Here is a 20,727-nt window from a genome sequence, read left to right on the forward strand (position 1 = left end):
TTTTGACAGATCCTAAGAGCATACACTGGAATAATCAGTTAATCCACACCTGTGTAGCATCTACATGTTTGTCTAAATTTTTAAAAGCCATGCATGGGTACATCTTTTTATCTTAATGTAAAACATGTTTCTGTGAATCCCTGGGACAATATTGCCTGCAATTACAAAGTATGATGATCTGTAGCCACAGAGAGCACATTAGCCAGCACCACATTAGCTTTTAACAGTAGGGCATAACACATGCTTACTGTGTGTTTGGGGGCTATTATTGCAAAACTGGATTAAAGACTGTGTACACAATCCCCTGTTTAAGCACAGATCAGAAGAGATTTATGTGGCAGAAACTGAAGCCTTGTTCAATCACTGAGTATATATGTCACTGGTTCATAAATGCCACTCATTCAGTGTGAGGTCTGGATGGCAGTAGACATAAGAGAGTCAACTGCTGTTAAAGTCGATGATAAAGCCCCTGATTCTTTTATTCATGCTGATTGTATGACATGCTGATGATAAATGGAGACTTGATATGGGGAATGATCTTGTGCATAAATCTCCCAGATCAACTTCCTGTAAGTGAAACGCTATTAAAAACAGTAAATGTGTTAACTTCTGAGGGCACACCACATCATTTGTATTTTCTGACTGGTAGAAAATCATGTTATTCGTTTTTTTTGTTTTTTTTTTCAATAGCTCCATGGGAGCTGTACAACTGAATGCAACTTTAACAGGTTCAATTATGCTAACTGCATGACCTTTCACTTTCACAATTTACAACTGAGTTTAAGGTCTCTAATGAAAGCACCCAGCCATGCCCACCAAGACCATCTATCTAATGAAACAAACCCAGAGAGATCACTCTCTGCCTTCATTTCAGCGGAGGGATCTATTCAAAGACCTCAGGCTAAATCATATACATGGCCATAACTCTGACAATAAATCACATTCACTGTTAAGCCAAATCAAAACCAAGAGTTAATAATCATGGCAGAGTCACAGTGCTTATCCATATCGGCACATTTCTATTCTGTGAGGGGAAAGAGAGGGGGAACCCTTAGACTGCACCACAGGTCGTACTTCTGCCACCTAGTGATGACTGTCAGAAGTTCAATCTGAACACACTTGACAATCACAGGGCAAGAATGGAAATATCAACAACATTCTTATGATTCATTAGGAATCTAGGAATTAGCACAGTGTGTCTGCTTAGGTTTTGAACTGACTTGTGTAATTTTAAACTATATTTCTGTCATTAAATTAATATTAGTAATAATTAAATAGAGTTACTATAAAAGTAAATTGTAATAACATTTTTAACAATATACATCTGCATACTTTGTATTTTAATGAAAGTATAACTCATTGAGGCCTATGTTTTTTTGAGGCATAGAAAAGCTGTTTTACATTTTATAAAATATTTCTGGCGTGGTTTTCACAAGCAAAAAAATAAATTCATTGGGCTAATTATTTGCTTTATTGATGTTTTCAAAAAAATATAAGTTTAGGGCAAATATGTTTGAGTCATTAAATGTATTTTGAGTTTCAATTTTTACATTTTGTTTGTTCTAACTGATACACTTCTATTTTGTTCTTGTATTTCTAATTGCATATGTACGACTGACCTCTGTATGAATAAGAGACAGAGTGACATAGTTCCCTCTCCCAGCATGTCCACACCCCATTTCTGGTTTATGTCTTTTTCAGTGCTTCGATGGTCGACTGCCTCTTTATTTCACATGGGAAATTACCATTTCAAAACTCCTGATAAACCCCATGTGAATATTCTGACTATTATTCTTCTAATCCATAGAAGTTCTGTGTGTAATGTACATACATAAAATGTAATACCCTCCACACACATAAACATGCTTATAATGTATACTTAAACTGTATGCTACAGAACATGTATGCCTGTGTAAAGAAGACTGTGCGTGTTTGTGCGTGTGAGTGTGTGTTAGTAAAAATGTAATAAATAAATAATAATAAATAATAAATCTTTATTTGTAATTTCTGTTTATGACGCACAATATTTGTTATTGTTTGTGCTTCCACTCCTATAATCAGGGCTATGCTTTCCAGGGGGTTCCTAACAGGCAGTGCTTGAAACAGAAACATGCATATTTTAAACTGACAATGAGCGCTGGAAATGGTGAGCAGTTAAATGGTCTGTGAAAAAAGCGTGAACGAATCGATTCCCCCACAAAAGCTGAGAGCTGAGGAAAAGAGGGCTGTGCTTCGGCCAGGTTAGGCAACCCTGTGGTCTCTCTTTTTGTCCAATCGTTAATTTTTCTTATATACTAGAGGGGAGTCCATGGAGGGTTTAAGAAGAGAACGGTCCAAGGCTGAACTCCATGAAAATTTTGCAGGTGAACGGAATCCAGTAAAAATCCCTTTTTCTCCATGCGCAATCCACTGGCGCATCCCAGCGTGTCCCTCCTCCCGCTCCCTCTCCTCCCCGCCTGCGTTACCTCCACGCCGCTGTGGCTTGATCACGGCCACATGTTCAGCACCGCTACCTTTAGTGCTTTTCCCATCGGGGAGCGCTCAGGCTCATTCACACAAACAGCGCACGGGACACGCGTGACTGCTCACCCCCACGCTGCCCCACCGCATTCTCAATGCGGCAGGGATGATAAAAATTAAACATGCTTTTAATACAAGAAGAAGCGCATTCATCCTCTAGATTAAATATCATAAAATTATAGCGGGACTGCTATTTGGATTTTTTTTTTAATGCAAAACCCAGTTTCATCATTTTGTAATATCTTGCATTATTTACCAAGAAGGGAACAGATAATCAAAAGTTTAAAGCTGACAGTGCGAGGAGTGTGAGACATTTTTTTCTCTTTCAGTGTGATACACTATCATCACAGACAGGCGGCAAGAACTCCTACATGGCTTCACAGACACACTCTAGTCATTGGCCAAAAGCATTCTGATCTCACAACACCAGGCATGACAGCTGAACGCGCGATCCTGCGCGGCAACAATATGGCCGGCTCCTTCTTCCGAAATGGCGAAGGATTCTTCACACCTGAGCACAAATGTGCGGCTTCCTAGCGCCACGGCGACAGAAATGACCAGTGATAATGGACACAGCGGGAGCCCAGAGAACTGAGTTGGGTGTCATTACTCAGAGGCGTAAGCGATCTACATCCAGCGGAGGCACATCCCAGCCTCCGCCGCGCGCGTCGGTCCCATCCCAGCGCCCTCGCTCGGCGTGACACGGGGAGAGGCATTTCCTTTCTCCTCGCGAAGCGATTAAGGGAAAAGGCAATTATTTCACACTGACATATTTCAATTGAAGAGGGTTCCTGGGGGACAGGTTTGTGTTCGTTGGTGGTAATAGTGCCACTTCACCAGTGTGATCAGCCTGTCTCTCAAAATGCGCCCCAGTACAGGCCGGCGATGGGTACACAGAAATGCCTTTTCACTGTAATCTCTTCAGCACAGGGTAGCGTTCACCCGGCGCTGAAACATTTTTTCTTCCAAATATTCATAAAAACACCCAGATACGCGTCTTACACAGAAGCCATCCATTTACATGCGGGCGACCCGGTTATTTGACCATCAAAAAGCCATTTTAAATTGCACGTTACACAAGCAGGCGGGGAACAAAGCCCATATATACAAGAATTCATCAGGATTCTTCATGTGTGATCAATGACACATAAAATTAAAGTTCACAACTGCAAAATATAATACCGTACAAATGCACCATGTATTTTTGCCATTCCACTACAATGATGCACAGTCCGTCATAATCTCTCAGCTCAAGAAGCCAGTGAAAACCCACTGCCCCAGCTGCTGTGTGAGTATGCGTATAGCTTTGCGGTGCAGGATGAGGCCATTTGCATAAGGTCTGAAAATGGAAGTGTATTGATTAGGGAAAGCTTGGAGTGATCACCCCAGCTGGTCCCCTCCCCTACATGCCTGCATACATTCATGGCCCTGCCTAACCCAGCCCTTCCGCATCTGCATGGAGCCTGAGGCTTGCTTAACCTTGAAACGCTCAAATTTTCCAATACATGCAGGAAGTGACTTCTGCATATAAGCCTGGGGGGGGGGGGGGTGAATCATTGACTCAATGCTGAGCTGTAAAATATGGCTCCCTCTCTATCAGGCATCATCACATTCAAAATGTCTGGGATTTCTAAAAATGTCCCATACCGTATTGTACATAACCATTCTGTGTAATTTACATGACATGAATATGCCTTAACAATACTTACAAGATGGGTTATGGTTGACTGTTTTCATGCATACAATACATACATACACACACACGCACACATACTATAATTCTGTAAACCTGTTTATTTTCATTTTGAATGTATGTATATACTGTATACGTGTACTGTACACACAAATACACCCTGCATGTCCAGGAGGATTGGGGCTTATTTAATACTTTGTACATGCACGCATGCATCCTCTTTAACTGACAACAATCTCCACTGTGGTTCAGCTCACCGGCACTCCCCCAGATGGCTATTAATATCCAGCTCAGCTCAAAAGTGAACAGAGAAGACTGCAAGCGGCACACGTTTGACAGTGGGCCTACTCAAAGTCCTTCAGCGGTCCAAAACAGCAAGATAAGATAGCTGGCAACATATTCAGCTAGGGATTTTTAAAAAATCATGCTGAGAGTACATGCGTACTTTAATGATGATGAGTCTGAGAAATGTTTAAAAAAAATTAACAGAAGAAATTGTAATAAAAATGCATGCTGTATATACATACCCTGTTACCTACTGTATTTAAATACAGTGAAAATTTAAAGATTTTTTTTAAACTACACGACATGTGCAGTTTACGTAATGAGGAGGGCACAAAAGCATTATTTTTACACTACAAATAGCAGTGAGAGATGCAGTCATACATGTTATTTTTATTGATGTTTTTATTGATGCAAAAGCGAAGCATGTTATATCATGTGCTACTTGATCAGGACCACAGGAGGACGTATATATATATATATATATACATCCAGTTGGGTGTCAAAATCCCTTTCTCTACACACACAGGTGCCACGCAACACAGCCCTGCGCAGGATGGGCACAAATCCTTTTTGACTCTGCTGATTGCAGGAGAGGAGAGGAGACAATGAAAATCCATCAGTCATCCTACCAGGTGAGCTCCTGGTGGGGCTAACACGAGCCAGCTAATTCAGACTGCAATTCTATCAGAGGAACGGCTGCTATCGTAAATGATTTTTCCGGCTGCATCACAGCGGACGGAAGTGCTGCCACGGGAGCCTGACACTTCCTTTTACGGCCTCAAATCTCAGTGATGGCCGGAGAAAATCTGCGGATTAGCAACACCACCACCGCAATACTTTTTTTTTCTGTTTTACATTCTACATGCATGCACGTGCTGAGAGCTGAGAGAAAAACTGTAATGCACTACAGTTGTCTAAAGTGGAGGTCGGAGAAAAAAATAAGCAGTGTTTTCAGGGCGTTAAGGATTTGTCCATTTATCACTGCTGCTGTGTTCATTACAAATGGAAATCAATTCCTGATCCTTTTATCTTTATTAACTTATGTCCAATTGTACGTCCTATTAAACGAAATCTTATTTTTTCCTCAAACGTAATTATTTTCTCTATGCAAATAGCCCAATCACACGTAGAACTCCCTTTACCTATGGCGAATAAAACAATTTTTCCCTGTTTGCTTAAATTGTTTCATTATACAGCAGGTTGCACTACATAAAACAATGATAAGAATCTCCCAATTGATGTTCAATTTTAATATTTTGCAATCTGTAGCATAAATGCATTTGTTATTATTCATACGTTTCACAGAGCTTTGATTTTCAGGGGTCAGGCAAATAATAATAAATGGCTGCCCATCAGTTTGAAGATTATTATGGGTGCTAATCTCTTCTGTCTGTCATTTCATTTTTTCTTTCTTTTTTGGACCATTTAAAAGCCACTCCAGCCACAAGGGAGGCATTATCACACTACCCCCTGGGACTGCTGCAGCCAATTAATATCTCTCTGCCAATTGCATGTATGCTAAATAATTAACCCAATTAGAATAAGTACTGCCATCAGATTTTTTCTTACAAATTAATAAATGTTGTGCTTCTCATAATTAAAAGTAATTAAAATAGCACTGCAGTGGCAAAAAACTATGTTATGATAAAACAGTTTTTCAAGTATTTTCTCAACAAATAAATGGTTTGAGCTTTTTCCGTGTTTGATAAGGTAAAAAGAGACAATGAAAAACACCAATTCGCCAGATTATCAATATACATTCTTATATGCGTATCTCTCTTTATCATGCAGAACTTTATTTTAACCTTTTCATTGAGACCGTTAGTAAAAAAAAAAATTTAAAGGCTACAGCAACATTCATGAAGGCCACAGGCTGTGTGATTGAAGTTATATGAGTTAATGAATAAAGATGCAATTTCTGATCAAGGATTTTAACAATCAATCCTCATCTGCCTCATTTGAATTTAATTGACTGTCCCATTTTTTTTTTTTTTGTCTGCGGCATGCAGAAAAGCGGGGGAGGTACACCCCAGCTGTGCAGCTGAAGAGAAGAGATAACCACACTCATTCCTCTTATCTGGAATGATGTAATACATCCTGGCATGGGGGCCAGATGATGAGGGAATAAAAGGATTGTGGGACTGCAGCTATGATACACAATACTGCCGTATTCAACGGCCAATGCCAGCCACTGCAAGCCTGCAAAGTATGATGCTTTACACATCAGTGAAACAACACCTGCACTTCAGCGTGCTTCAGAATCACAGCATTCAGTGGGCAAACATTTTGCATCTAGTTAAGGGGTATGGCCATTTAAAGGCTTGAGATTGGGGGAGGGGGTGCTTGAAAATGTATGAACAAGTCAGTTGCTTAGCAATAAAAATTAACATTATCTGTTCAAGTATACATACACATTAATTGCCTAAATGACAAGTACCAGCAAGTCATGGCATTGCTTTTGCTTTTAAAATTGCTACCTTTTGAATTTTTTTTTTTAACTACCTCATACAATGTTCTATCTTTGTGGGTTGAAATATAAATATACGTTAAATTGGCCACCTGTAAGTCTCAAAACAACTGCTATGCTCAGCAACGTGGAACTCCCTGTAATAACCCTGAAGAACAGGCTATTTCCAGTTATTTGGTATATGGTAGGGACCCTTTTAATACTGCTGGGCAGTCCCCTTTTGCTAATAATGTTCCATAACAGAAAGGGCTTTTCTTTCTGAGAGTTGGAGAGAGTGACTGTATTCAACGAAGAGTAACAGTATGATAAACAATCAGATGAAAAAATAAATACATTTAAAAATAAATAATACCACTCCCAATACAATTCTCCACACAATATAAAAAGACGGAACAGGTGTGATAAATAAAGACATACCTTCTGCAGCAGCTGGGAGCCCGAATACTTGGCTGAGATGGATTTCATTTCACCCCCAAAGGCTGAGGCCCACAACTTCACACTATAAACATCACCGGAGAGGGAAAGTTTTCATGTATGACTTTTACAGGATGTCTAATATGTAGTTCAGATCAGATTCCAGGATTCAACACTCATGTTTAACTCCCATGACAAGCCAAGGTCCAGCATATTGGCCCCAAACTGTCACCTTTCGAACAATAATCAAAAACAGGAACAAGTGTTTACAAAAGGAACGCTGTATTCTATGAGATGAAGACCTTTCAAAAGCACAGTCATTATCTGGGTGTTGAAACATATATTCAACATTCGTAGTAAATAACAGGAATTTGATGTCTTAAGGGTTTAAAAACACAGAGACCACAGAAAGTGGAGACTGAGTCCGTCTATTGATAAAATAACAAATTAAGAACTATTCGTCGCATATCGTGTTTACATAATTCCTATGATGCTGTAATTAATTATCAAAAGTTTCCTTGTCTTTCACAACTAGGGTCCAACTTGAGATACCATATAACACAGCATAGTAGTTCATGACGAGGCAGGTTTCAGGCCAACAATAAAGGTTTATACCATATTTACAACTGCACGTGCTTTTTTAACACAATATCCAACAGCATGTGTAAAAATAAGCTGAAGTTTACAGTGCGCGCAAGGATTTACTCATGAGTCCTGCGCTTGCTGGCGCTCAAATAGCGATGCAAACCAATAAAGTGAAAGTGTGCTATTCGTCGATTCAGTCTTTATTATAAAAGAACACGCTGCATTTATTGATTAATCGCTGAAGTGATGGAATTGTTGAAACAGCAGAATGCACACGGCGACGTGAGTTTCAAATGAGTGTCATGCAGAAAACACTAAACAAATACGCCAACCCTGAACTTTAAGGTAAGAATATTCAGCACTTACACAGATAAAGGTATCCCTTGCTGTGACCCGACCACTTCGACGACTGTCGTACCAAGTGTTATCCAAAGTAGAAAGAAAGAAAGACAACGCATATGCGAAAAGATGATACTTAAACGCCACAGCATCTTCGTGTTTTCTTGCATCTACGAGTTATTGGCTTACGGCAGTTTCGCTCCTTGTCTGATCGCCTCCCTACTCCTGGTTGAAAAAACCTGAAAACGTTGTAGGCTACCAAATAATTACTAATTCCTATTCATATTTTAATCCTTATGGTCCCGACGCGGAGACAAGAAACCCAGAAAACTGACAGTTTTTAGACAGTTCAGTATTTCCTGTTGTCTTCGGGCTGTCTTGACGGCATTTAATTTCTGTAGATAGTTCTTTAATGAGCAATGAGGCAAGCTATGCAGCCGCAGTAGTAAGCAAAGTCATACAAAATATCAAGGGTGACCTACTGTGCTGCCCTTTCACCGCCACAGAGTAGAGAGGACAGAGAGATCAGAGGATTAGCGACAGAGAGGAGAACAAGCCTACTCAGACCAGCGACGAATCGTATCTTCTTATTTGTTGTTGCTGTAGAAGCTGTTATTGCTCCAAATTACGACATACTTTCCTGGCCGGTTAATCGCAGTCGTATGTCCTATTATGTTTGCGGTTATACTTATAGTAAGCTCTCTTCAGCTTTCATGACAAGTCATGCAGCGAAGAAGGTTCACTCAAGCAGGAATTAGTGCCAAAGTGCTGACGAAAGCGACGAACAGGATAGGAGGGGAAGCAGACAGAAAGGTAGAAAGCGAACTACAGAAAGAGTCAGATAGCGGTACCCTTCTAGATTCTGTGCAATAAAATGGGCTTCGCTAGGAGGAGGATGTCCAGTGGGCTGTGGTTCTTAGGCTATAACGTAGCTCGCACACGGGAGAGTGCACACCCACCGGAGATCTCCCGAGTTCATTTAATGCTGCGCCGCATGACAGATTGGATTTCGTTGCTGGAGGAAACGACGAGAGGAGTCAGTTACTTTTCAACCAAGAAAAAAAACAGTGCCCATACGGTAGGCTACAGACGAATTGAAACTCATACGACTTCTTACAGGCCATCTCCCAAGCTGCGATTTATGTCCTGTCTTCTAAGCCGAAGGTTTATTAGCATTTTTTCGCCTCTCGTGTGACCTGTCATTATGCGCTGTAGGCAACTGTATCCGCTTGGTGCGACTGTAGCCTTCACTAGGCTAGCTGTTTCTGGACTTAGTAAGGCTTTGTGAATGAAAGGAAATGCAGCATAAGTAAATCAATGCGGACTAAGTGACTCAAGGATGGATATAAATTATTAATGTTTTGCCTGTGTAAGAATTCCTTGGTAAAGTAATGAAGGAAAAAAGATATCCAGTTGAACGCCGGAAATCCAAATAATATCAGACAAATAGGTACTCCCACCGACAGTCCATCCTCTGACTAGCGTTCACGGCAGAAATTCAGATTTATTTATTTATTTATTTATTTATTCATTTATTTATTTATTTGATTTTTTTTAGTTAGTGTTCTCAGGTTAGCTGTGCTGCCAGCTTGTTTGCTGGCGCGAATGATGAAAATAAATATGGGATAACTTAAAGCCCCATTGGAGATAACCCGTAATTATTCGCTCAATAGTGCTGTTTTATGTTCACCTACAGATATTAAAACATTTCAAATCATGCTCAAAATTACAAGTACAATCATACCTATATCTAGGTACGTGAGAGGCAAACGGGCTATAATTCGTGCACCAATATTTAATCAAAGGGAAACAATCAAAAGACATTGTGCTTGTGTCATAAACCATTGTGTCAAACAGTTAAACAATGTACTGTAAGTCTAGCCTACTGTTTTCTATCATAAGCCAAAAACAACCATAGACATCCACATTCACATTCATTCAGAAAAAACGGCCGTAGCCTACTGTTCTTCAAATGCAGTGCTTAAATGTAAATACATGCTATTAAATAAATTTGAGTGATAAATAATACTTAGGCTAATGTAAGCCAAAAACAACCACAGACATCCACATTCACATTTATTCCGAAAAAAAAACGGCCGTACTGTTCTTCAAATGCAGTGCTTAAATGTAAATATGCTATTAAATAAATTCGAGTGATAAATAATACTTAGATGGCTAATGTTCACTTAAATAGTTGAATGATTTGCTTTTTTTTAGTACTTTTTGTGAACCACCCAACTAAGTGAACAGTATTTTTTCGTGATTTAGATGATTTAGCTGCTTGAACTCAAAATTTCTAATTCGTTACTACTACTATTAATTTATTATTATTATTATTATTATTATTATTATTATTATTATTATTATTAATGATGATGATGATGATGACGATGAAGACTTCTAGTTTGCTGTCGTGTAAATATCACCATAATTACAGTTACATTCAAGTATTCAGCAGAAGCTCTTGCTTCTTGATGCATTCATCGTTGAGAATAGAAATGTCGCTTCATTTTTCTGTAGAAGTTACTTCTCAAAGGGTTAGGTGATTGCTGTGTCACCCATACCCACATAAGGCCAGCTGCATTTGAAGTGTGCGTAGTCCTCCAGTGCATTTATCTGAGTGCCACTGACTATTTTCTACTAGCCCCACAGTACTTACAGGAGACCTTGTGCTGAGAAGAGGAGAGGCGTATTTCTTATTGATGTCAGTTCGTTTTTACTGACGACCTCACCTGAATTCACCTTTGCCATTTCTCTACAATAAATAAAACATAACAGTACACCAAGGATACCTTAACCCTTCCAAAGTTTTTTTTCCTATGCTGGATAACAATTAAAGTACATTTTTATAACAATTGAAACACATTTACATTATTTCACATACATGTACACACACACAATTTAAAACTGAATGATTTGGCATTGTAAATATGCCTAGCGTGTATGTGTGCGTGCTGTACAACATCAGTAAGTATGTGAAAGTCAGAGAAAATATTTATGTGCCAGTTCCACCGTGTTCACAAAATTTGTGGGTTTTTTCCAAGACTGGCCGATTCATTTGTCCAGCCAGTACATTTTCCTTGTCCATTCTCTTAAAAGGTAAACCCTATGCACCTTTGAAAAAAGTGCAGTGGAGCTGTTCTGTGTTGATCCTTGGATGACCTTCCCTGACCCTAAAAGCTCTACTAGAGGAAGTGACTGTCCCCTGAGGGACCGTGTAGACAGTAAAGCCATTGCCTTACATTCGTCACCACTCAGAGCTTCTGTTGATGGGAATCTGACAGTGTCACCCCGAGGGATCACTCCCAGCCACAAGCCCCTCATACCTGGGCTTATCACAGGCCTGCCTGCTTTACGCATGGTTGACGTTGCCCTATTATCCCAGCATCTGGGACCAATCAATCATGCCAGTGTCTGATTCCTGTTCCCACACAGTGAGAGAGGAGCTACCTCACTAGGGCAAGCCGATCTGTCTTCTCTTCTATGGGTCACAGCAAGTGAAGAGTTCTGATATGAACAAGAACCCATTTTCAGTCCCACTGGTCAGCAGTGAATCATGGGAGCCAAGGAGACCACAACTAACCTTAACACTACCAATTTCCATTTCTGTACTATATGGAAAATGTACCCTTTTGCACATGAGTAATGTTGATGGAGCCACAATGGCGCCTCATTGTATGTGCATATTATAACTTTGATGGATACCTGTAAGCTGAAGTGGTGGTATTTTCTACACTACAGTCGAAAAGGAGAGCTTGTACCACTTGGAAGAGAGGTGTACTGTATCTCTCACTGATGTCATGACAGCTGGTCATGAGCACCTGGCATGCTGTTGGGAGGAGCTAAGCAGTGGTTACCTGATGAACATAGCACAGTCAATGACATAGCACAGGCTTGAACCTGTGATGAATCTAGATTACATCTAAACCAGCTTGTACTAGTGTTAATCACCTTTACCTACTGAGCCATTATATTCTATTTTGAAATATCAATAATTCTTGAATCGGCTTACTAAGCCTGTCTGTGGTTAGAACAGTGTCATAGAGTCAACAGTGTCAGTGGCAATGATATGAGATACCAAAACATGATGGCTGAACACCGGGAAACTTTGTTCAACACAAAACAATAAGGCCAGCCAGGTTGCTTTGTCTATTCTATGTATTAGGCTGTCCAGTAGAACGTGGACTGCATGGTCAGTACATGGCCACCAGGAGGCTCCATCTCTTTGGATAGCTATGGAAAGGTCGGGGGCAATTGGGAGTGACCACCATGAACAAGGCACTGGCATCAGCTACTCTTCACTCATATGGCTGAATTCCACCTTTGTTAAGCTGCTGGGCTGATGAGCAGATAATTGGAGATGGTTGTGGCAGGAGAGCAGGGTTGGACAGTGCGTGGTGCTGAATCACGCACTGTCTCACCAGATTCAGCCCTGGCCTGTGGTGACAGCTCTTCCAAAGCCTGCTGCAGTTCCACACATTGTGTGGATAGCTAGTAGGCCTATACTGTATATACTCACAGGGGGTAACGGTGTATTTAGCCTCATTGCCAGTGAGCAGCCAGCAGCATCAGCTCCCTAGCCCTCAGCCCAGTAGATAATTACTCCCAATGGCCAGCATGTGGCCCATATGCAGAAGTACTGTAGTCCTCCTGAAAAAAAAGCTTTTCTCAGTAACAGAGAATGTCACTTTCTTGAATTCACATGTATAAATTATTCAACATATTACTTTTTAAAGAATGACCTGTGCGGATGTGGATGTGTACATTCCCAAGCTACACCATTGAGTATTGAGTGGTGAGCATTACAGAAGTAAGCACTGAGGAAAATGGTGACTGAAGACTCTGTGAATCTCCGTGATCTTTTGGAGGAGTGCACTCATCCTGTCAAATTACTTCATCATCCCTAGGGTAACTAGTCTTTCACTGTGCTTTTCAGAATGTTCTCATCCAAGTATAGATTACCAGTGGGGTAAGAATTCAACAACCACCCACTGAAGTAAAATTATATGCACATTAATTGTTCGATTTGAAGACACACAGGGAATCAATTAAGGAGAATAATGTTTCAGATGGTGGTATCATCTACTGCCTTCACCGCTTCCATTCATCAAGATGAATCATCACCATCACAATGTCTATGAGAATAAGAATGGATTTTATGAGGACCACTTGTTTGAAGGGTGCATCAATGCTTCCCATCGTTTCAGTTTCTGTGTTTCCTCCTCCGCTACTTCAATGGAAAACTCCAATTCATCTGTATGCAAGAGTGCGTGATTAACCCCCTGTGCTTCAGAGTGGCAGCTTAATCCCACTCTCGCTCATTTATTTCACTTAGGTTTCCAATTTGCAGGCATCATGCAGGTTCGAAGAGAGGCTTGCTAGAAAATGTCTTAGGCCGCAGAAACGTTCAGTAGCTGGTTTACAGCTTAATTTTGGAAATTCTTGCGGGGGCCTGAATATAATCACAACTGTAGGCCAAGAATCCTTTCATTCAAAAATGAATGTAGTGTGCCAACCCCACATGTAATACACCTACATGATCCAGCATAAAAAAATATTCTGTGGTTGGGACCATGCATAGGTTGGTCCAAAATCATCACACCACGCACATTCCATTACATTGTATTACTTTATTTAATCACTTGGAAAATGGAATTATCAGGGGGGATCGAGATAGATGCGAAACTACCTCAGTAATTATGCAGTTATGAATTTTTGTTTTGTGATTTAGAACCTTTTTTCACACAGCACTGGTCAAAAGTAAATGATAATGCCTCCACATGATAACCTCTTGTTTGTTCCTAGTTTTTAAAAACATAGCACAAATTATGCTCTGTAAATTTCTGTGGATATTATTGAAAGATACAATTAATTAATTGTACAATTTACTCCTAAATATAGCAATATTTCAGCCAATATGTAACCTTTCTGTCTAAATGTTGTGATATCTATGACTGTATGAAAAAAACAGGAAATACAGAACTCAAATAATCAACCATTCAAAGTGTTTGAACATTTATCTTAAATAACAAGTACTTCTCGGCATGAATCCATGACTGAAAATAACATACTATGTGTTTCTTGCCACCCAGCTGCTCTGGGAAGCTCTGAATAGGTTGTTTAAGTACACAATGAATTTAAAACAATCAGGCAAAACCCAGGCTTTAGGGGCCAGGGAAGTTTATCCAATTTGAATGCAAGAGGTCTCACTGCATTGCAGTGACAATTGCTGCTATGCAAATAGCTAAATGCTAATAATAATTATAGCTGTAATCACAATAATCATGGTAATAGCTATAGTCACTGCTGACCTCCGAGTTCACCACAGTGGAGTTCTGTGGGGCCAGTGGATTCGAAACTGTCAAAATGTCAGGGGGGAGGAGCCCTATCATCAAAAGCAGAAGCTTCATCCTCTCCTCTCCTGTGCTGAATAACAATTTTCTGTGGAGAAATCCATACTACAGGAAATTACATAGCATGTGGCATATTCTAACAAAGCATTCTGAGAAATTGACATATTTTTTATTTTTATGGAAAGTCCACATAGGTGGCTATATATGACAGGTTGTCCATACAAACATGGATAATGCACACAGTACATCTGAAAATATTTTTTCTCAAACTGTGCATTTGCTTGAGCATTTTGTTGAATTTGTTGAAAGACGATGAAATGGGTTCTTGGCTCTTCCCTATCCTGTGATGAGGCAGCATTCTGCATTTAAAAAACCCTTCATCCCTGGCTGCACCACACCTGACCTCAGGGCAGTCAACCATACGTCTGAGAGACCTCATTAACGTCAAGGTCACTGCTGCATAGATTACTGCCTGTGATATTCTCATACACTGGAAGGGCATCCTGAGGAGTGAACATGTAGACAAAAACTGTGTCAAACGCATTTGATTTGGGTTGCCAAATGTAGCATTACTCCATATTTATATTTACTTTCATTTTTTTGCATTTATTCAAATGTTTACTCCAAAGGGTTCTGCTTTTGCCAAATTTATGTAGACTTTGAACATGTGAGATATGACCTTGATTACATATTTGAAAACAAAAGCATGTTTTTCATAAGTTTATCTACTGTATGTTTCGAAAATAAATAATTTTGAAAAAATGTAATGCATACAACAAATATTTCCTGCAGTTTACAAATGTTTTTTACTTGAGTATTTTATGTATTTAGTGAATATTTGTTTTATCAATGTACAGTAATGTACAGTAATTTAAAACAATTCAAGTTTTTGTCAGAAGTGAAGTACTCACTGTGGTCTGTATCTTGATTATGTGCACAACACTGACTCCGATTCAATAAACATTTGTCCTTAACTGTGATATAAATAAATGTAAGTATCAGTCTTTGAAATTCACATACAGTTTTTAATAGGTTCTATTCATTGATGGACAAAAACCATGATTCTGAAGAAAAATAACATGTTTTGCAGCATCTCAAATTTAATGACAAACAATGATTTAATCCAGGGGATTATTTAATTTATCTTCATGGGATCATTGCAGGTAGAGTGATATTTCCTTTCCTGTCTCCAAAACTTTGATACTGTTCCTCCAACAGACAGCACTATCTGTCTTTTACATGATGCTGATCCAACCAGATGTTTTGCAACTGAGCACTGTCTGTTTTCTTTTGAGGCAGACTTCTGTGAACTGCCCTACAGTTCCTTCAGTACACATAACTAGCACAGGTGCTTAGTTCGACTGAAGTATAATGCTTATTGAAATTTAAAATTGAAGATGGTTACTCTACTCTGAAACATTTTAAATGCATATAGCTGTAACTACTTTGAAACATTTTAAGATGTACAGCTGTAACTTTGTAACTCCGAGGAGTTAGTGGAGGAGTTGATGTAGGCAAGAGTCATTGGAACATCAGAGTACACCACAATACAAACGCAAACGCCCACAGACACACTCACATACACATTATACACATTACATTGTACATACCTGCCCCATGTTTCTCATGCATTACACACGTGACAGTTGAGGGAGTTCTACAGGCAAGGACTGAGCAGGAGAGAAGGTCCCAAGGGTTCAGAGGTTCACATTCACATCCTGTCAGATCATAAAGTATTCACATATGCACTGCTGCCTTTAGTTCCCTCTGATGCAGAGTGCATCTGATGCTTTAGGTCCCATTAGAGCATGCAGAGCTAAAATTATTCCATAAATAATTCTGCCTTCACATTCATGAACCTACCTGCCTCCGAAAATACCTCCCCCCATTTAATTAATAATAAGGCGCCATTCTTTTTTAATGTCTGTGTCTATGAAAATACTGCTCAGTAGCTTTGATTAAGCAGGACATTCTATTTTTAGGAAGTGCTCTGTCAAGTGAATCGATACAAGTGACTGTACACTATTTTACAATTCATAAATATATAAATATCAGAATGACAATGAGAGTGCAATCTGCCTCTTTTTCAGAAGCTATGTTGCAACTGCAATGTTTATATGAAATGCAAGGCTATTACACAGGTGGGTATGCATGTAATTCAAATCATCTCTGGTGAGGAGAGAAAATAATGTGTAAGTATTTAAGAGACAAATTTAAAAGAATTTTGAGTTGAGAGCACTTTGGTAACATTTAAGTCCTTTGTTATTCCTGTCTGTGTGATCAGTGGCCACCCCCAGCCCTGCATCACTGGATTTGCCAGTTCAATAAATGATTTTAATTCATACTTCTTCAAACCGTCTCTATCCAATACATATACATATCTAATATATTCCAGCTAGTGTTACAGGTACCTCTCTACAATTTCCAATAGCCACAATCATAATCATAATCTTTCCTTATTTACGCATATAATTTCATGTCCACACCGATTGTCCCCCCTTTGCTAAATGGCAATCAAAAGAATCCCTTCTGTCAGAGGCCTCCATGGATTGTCAAAGTATAATGATGATGTCTTCCATGTGAGAGAGCTGATAAATCTCTTTCTGCAAGACAAGGCTTTGTGTCTTACTGGGGGGAGAATCAATGATTAGCTCAGTAATTAGATCATATATCAGAACAACAGAGAGATTTTTTTGTTGGGCTATATAAAGTACTGAAAAGAAGGCCAGTTGAAAATTCCATTAACGCCATGCAACAATGGCAGTGCCAGGCAAACTCTCTCCTGATCCAGTGAGAGGGTGTCTTTTTCCATTAATTACAATTTACTGCAAATACAAATTTGGTCCCAAGACAGTCGAGGATATAATTTGAAGTAGAGAGAGCGAGCAGTGGCTAATTGTTCATTAAAGAAATGGGATTTCATAAGCACAAATGTGAAATGGCATGCTTTCAGTATTGAACGCCATCCCATGATTCCTTTTTCATCAGCTCATATGGTTCATTACTGGGTTTCCTGAAAGATTTTAAAGTTCTCAATGTTTGTTTTCTGTTCTCCGTTTAATTGTGTATTTAAATTTTTCTTCCACAGAAAGGATATTGAATAATACTAACATTCCCAAAAACCGAATCAAATATTGTATGAATGAGCAATATATAGTAACATGCAGTACGTCCCTTTAAAATCCATAATAATTATTCAGATTGCAATCCTACCCAATTTTAAAAGGTGCCAGGGTCAATTCCCTCTGGATTCTGTGTGTTTGGTGTGTTTCTTGCAAAATAATTACTCACTAATAAAATGACAAGCAATGGAGATATGGAGTCCTGTATGACAACCTACTGCAGAATATACTGCAGGATATTTTTACAAGGATTTTTATGTATGAATCAATCAATAACAATGTCATATTTTCTGCTGATTGCAATACAATGAAGCTCTGTAAGCCAACATTGCACACTACAGTCAATGGTTAGTTCATACTCTCTAATCCCATTAAGCAATTAATGTCAATGTTCCATTGACCCTTGCTGTTGGTAATCAGATGTGAGACCACAATACGAACACAACATACTGTAATGTGTGTGCACATGATGTGTCTGTATGGTGCTTTTTCCTTTTGCAACAGGAGGGAAAAGTATGCAAGCGTTCAGCAATTAAATATATTAAATCTAATTAAGTATAGAAAACATGCAAATGATTAACAACATTCAAATTTTATGTAACAAAATGAATGTCTGAGTACATTTCTACCATTGTTTCAAGTATTACTTGGCAGACCAATGCAGTTCACATCTTCTGAAAGGAGACTGAAAGCACATGCCAGCCCATAAAGCAGTTAAACCTGAATGCTAAATGGCCTTAATCTAATATACAACGATGCAGTTATATTTGCCAAGTGTTTCATAAATGCGTTACATGGCCTTTGCTACAGTTCAGCCCACATCTGTTTGTTTTTTGAAATGTAGTGCAGGCATACAATAACTTCAGAAAGCTAATGTTTAATCATTCTTGCATGGAAAAATGCCTTTTTATCCCACTCCTTGCTCATATTTTGCATGATTGGTATGTATATATGTTAGTCTTTGTCTTATAGACAAAAACACAAGCATACATGGATTGATAAACAAACAAATAAACACACATGTACACACACAAACACAGGACATTTATAAAACTTTAGAAGACTCTTAAAAACAAGCATACTGTATAATAGGGTTTCTGTCTTCGAGGTTGAAAACTCAGTTAGTGGAAGTATTTTCTTTAAAGGTTCTTTAGCACAGGTATTTTTTTTATCAGCTTCATTAATTTGAGCACAGCATATATTGTACTGTTTTAAAACGCTACATCAAAGCAACAGTACAGTAAATTATTTCCTTTTCATAAAAATACTCACTTGCTGCACTTATTTCACTTGATAATCATCTATTCATTTTGATTATCACTCACATGCAGTACAGAACTGAGAAACAACTGTTCCCCAAAACAGGCCATAATACTAAAAGCACCACAGTAGCATGCATAATTAAAACATCCGTTCCAAATATAGATGGACAGGCAAGGAGGAGAAGGCAGAGTGACTAGAGCAGAAGAGGAGCAGAATGCTGGAGGAGGGAGCCCATCAGTCATATATATTTACAGCGCTTCCCTAATGCAAGCTGTCGCATGAATGTTAAAAACGCAAGTAAATGGTCTTGAATAAGGTCATGCTGGGATACTACAAATGTATTGTGGTGTTCTCTTTCAAAGATCAACAATGATTTCAAGATCTGCACCTTACTGATTCAGCAAAGGACCGTTCTTTTGAAAAAGCCTTTGCTTATGATCAAGATCGCATGAGTCCAGACTATACTGCTACACTGCTTTACATCACTAACTATCTATTGCAGGGAATTGTGACTTTTTTAAGAATCTGTTGGGCCCACAAAGTGTTTAGGTTTGGGTAAAACATTGTAATTCAGATAAAATTATACTGTATTAACATTTTGTCTTTTCATTATTGCTTTATTATTTTTGTTTTGCTTTTTTATACATACATATTTATTGTATAATACAGATAGCCAGTGAAGCAGCCGCTATTTGAAAGCCCCTTGCCCGCACTGCAGTTCCCTGAGAGATAGCACTTGTAATATATACATGTCATTTCATCCGTTGGCATTCTGAGTTTCTCCAATGCATCTTACATCTGAGTGTCCAGCTCCAAGGGGGGACATACATACACTGGCAGGTCATGTGGTAGTGGGGTGGAGGAGAGAGGGGGTGTCTGTAAACAACCCACACTTCCACAGCAGTCAAATATAAAAAGTTATCGTCTGACCTCTGACCTTTCCTATCGTCTGGCATAAGTCACCTTGTGAAATGGAAAACCATTATTGTGAAAAGAAAATCTGTTTCTCGGGTTTTCTTTCATGCATGTTTTTTTTCCCATCGTATGCGACCAGGAAGTCCTTGGGTGTGACCAACTGCCTTTGACAAGGAAAACGTGTTTATGAAGCGCAAAGAACTGCACACTCACCATTCGACCATGGTTTGCAACCTCTATCCATAAAATATAAATTAAACTATAAATTGATCCCTTGGTCTTGCATCATCTGTAAGGAATGTCCAAGGGACACATTAAAAACCTCTAAAAGTGATGACCTACTCCTGGTAATAACAAGGTAATGATGTCCTCATGTGCTACCTCTCTCAGGCATGCTCTACATCTCCGAAGACACGCGGGGTAATTGAGGGTTGAGCTTGAGCACTTTTGAGGTCATAGAGGACACTGTCAACAGCAGGTAAAGAAAAGCAATAGGAAGCATGATGTAGGGGCCATTTAAAGCTCCTCTTATTCTGTCCACAGTCATGTGGTATATACAGAATGCACAGACACTAGCTGCAATTATTATGGTCTGTGAAGAATATATTCACACATATACTCTGACATAAATCACTCACAATGCATAACTGACATCTCATTAAGACTGCTGTATTAATCACAATTCCAAGGAAGTCTAATTCGTTCCGCAAGTACAAAATCCTTCCAGTATTTCACCCTTTTTTAGGTTTTAAGTATTGCGCACTTCACAGA

General features: G+C 39.1%; 1 protein-coding gene across 4 annotated transcripts in view; it reads right to left on the reverse strand.

Annotated features, from left to right (window-relative positions):
* cacna2d3a (calcium channel, voltage-dependent, alpha 2/delta subunit 3a) overlaps window positions 1-20,727 on the reverse strand; it is a 184,613-nt gene that overhangs the window by 149,141 nt on the left and 14,745 nt on the right. For 2 of the 4 annotated variants that reach the window (XM_035380854.1, XM_035380853.1), the window contains exons 1-2: window positions 8,331-9,777; window positions 7,383-7,464 (exon numbers count right to left, since the gene is read on the reverse strand). The exons of 1 other annotated variant lie outside the window; for it this stretch is intronic. In XM_035380854.1, coding sequence (XP_035236745.1) covers window positions 7,383-7,464; window positions 8,331-8,473 — 225 coding nt within the window. In that variant the 5' untranslated portion in view covers window positions 8,474-9,777. Of the gene's footprint in view, window positions 1-7,382; window positions 7,465-8,330; window positions 9,778-20,727 lie in introns of those variants that run through there. One more of the 4 variants, XM_035380855.1, reaches the window with a different exon arrangement.

The sequence above is a fragment of the Anguilla anguilla genome, chromosome 11 (assembly GCF_013347855.1).
Source record: "Anguilla anguilla isolate fAngAng1 chromosome 11, fAngAng1.pri, whole genome shotgun sequence".
Lineage (NCBI taxonomy): Eukaryota > Metazoa > Chordata > Actinopteri > Anguilliformes > Anguillidae > Anguilla > Anguilla anguilla.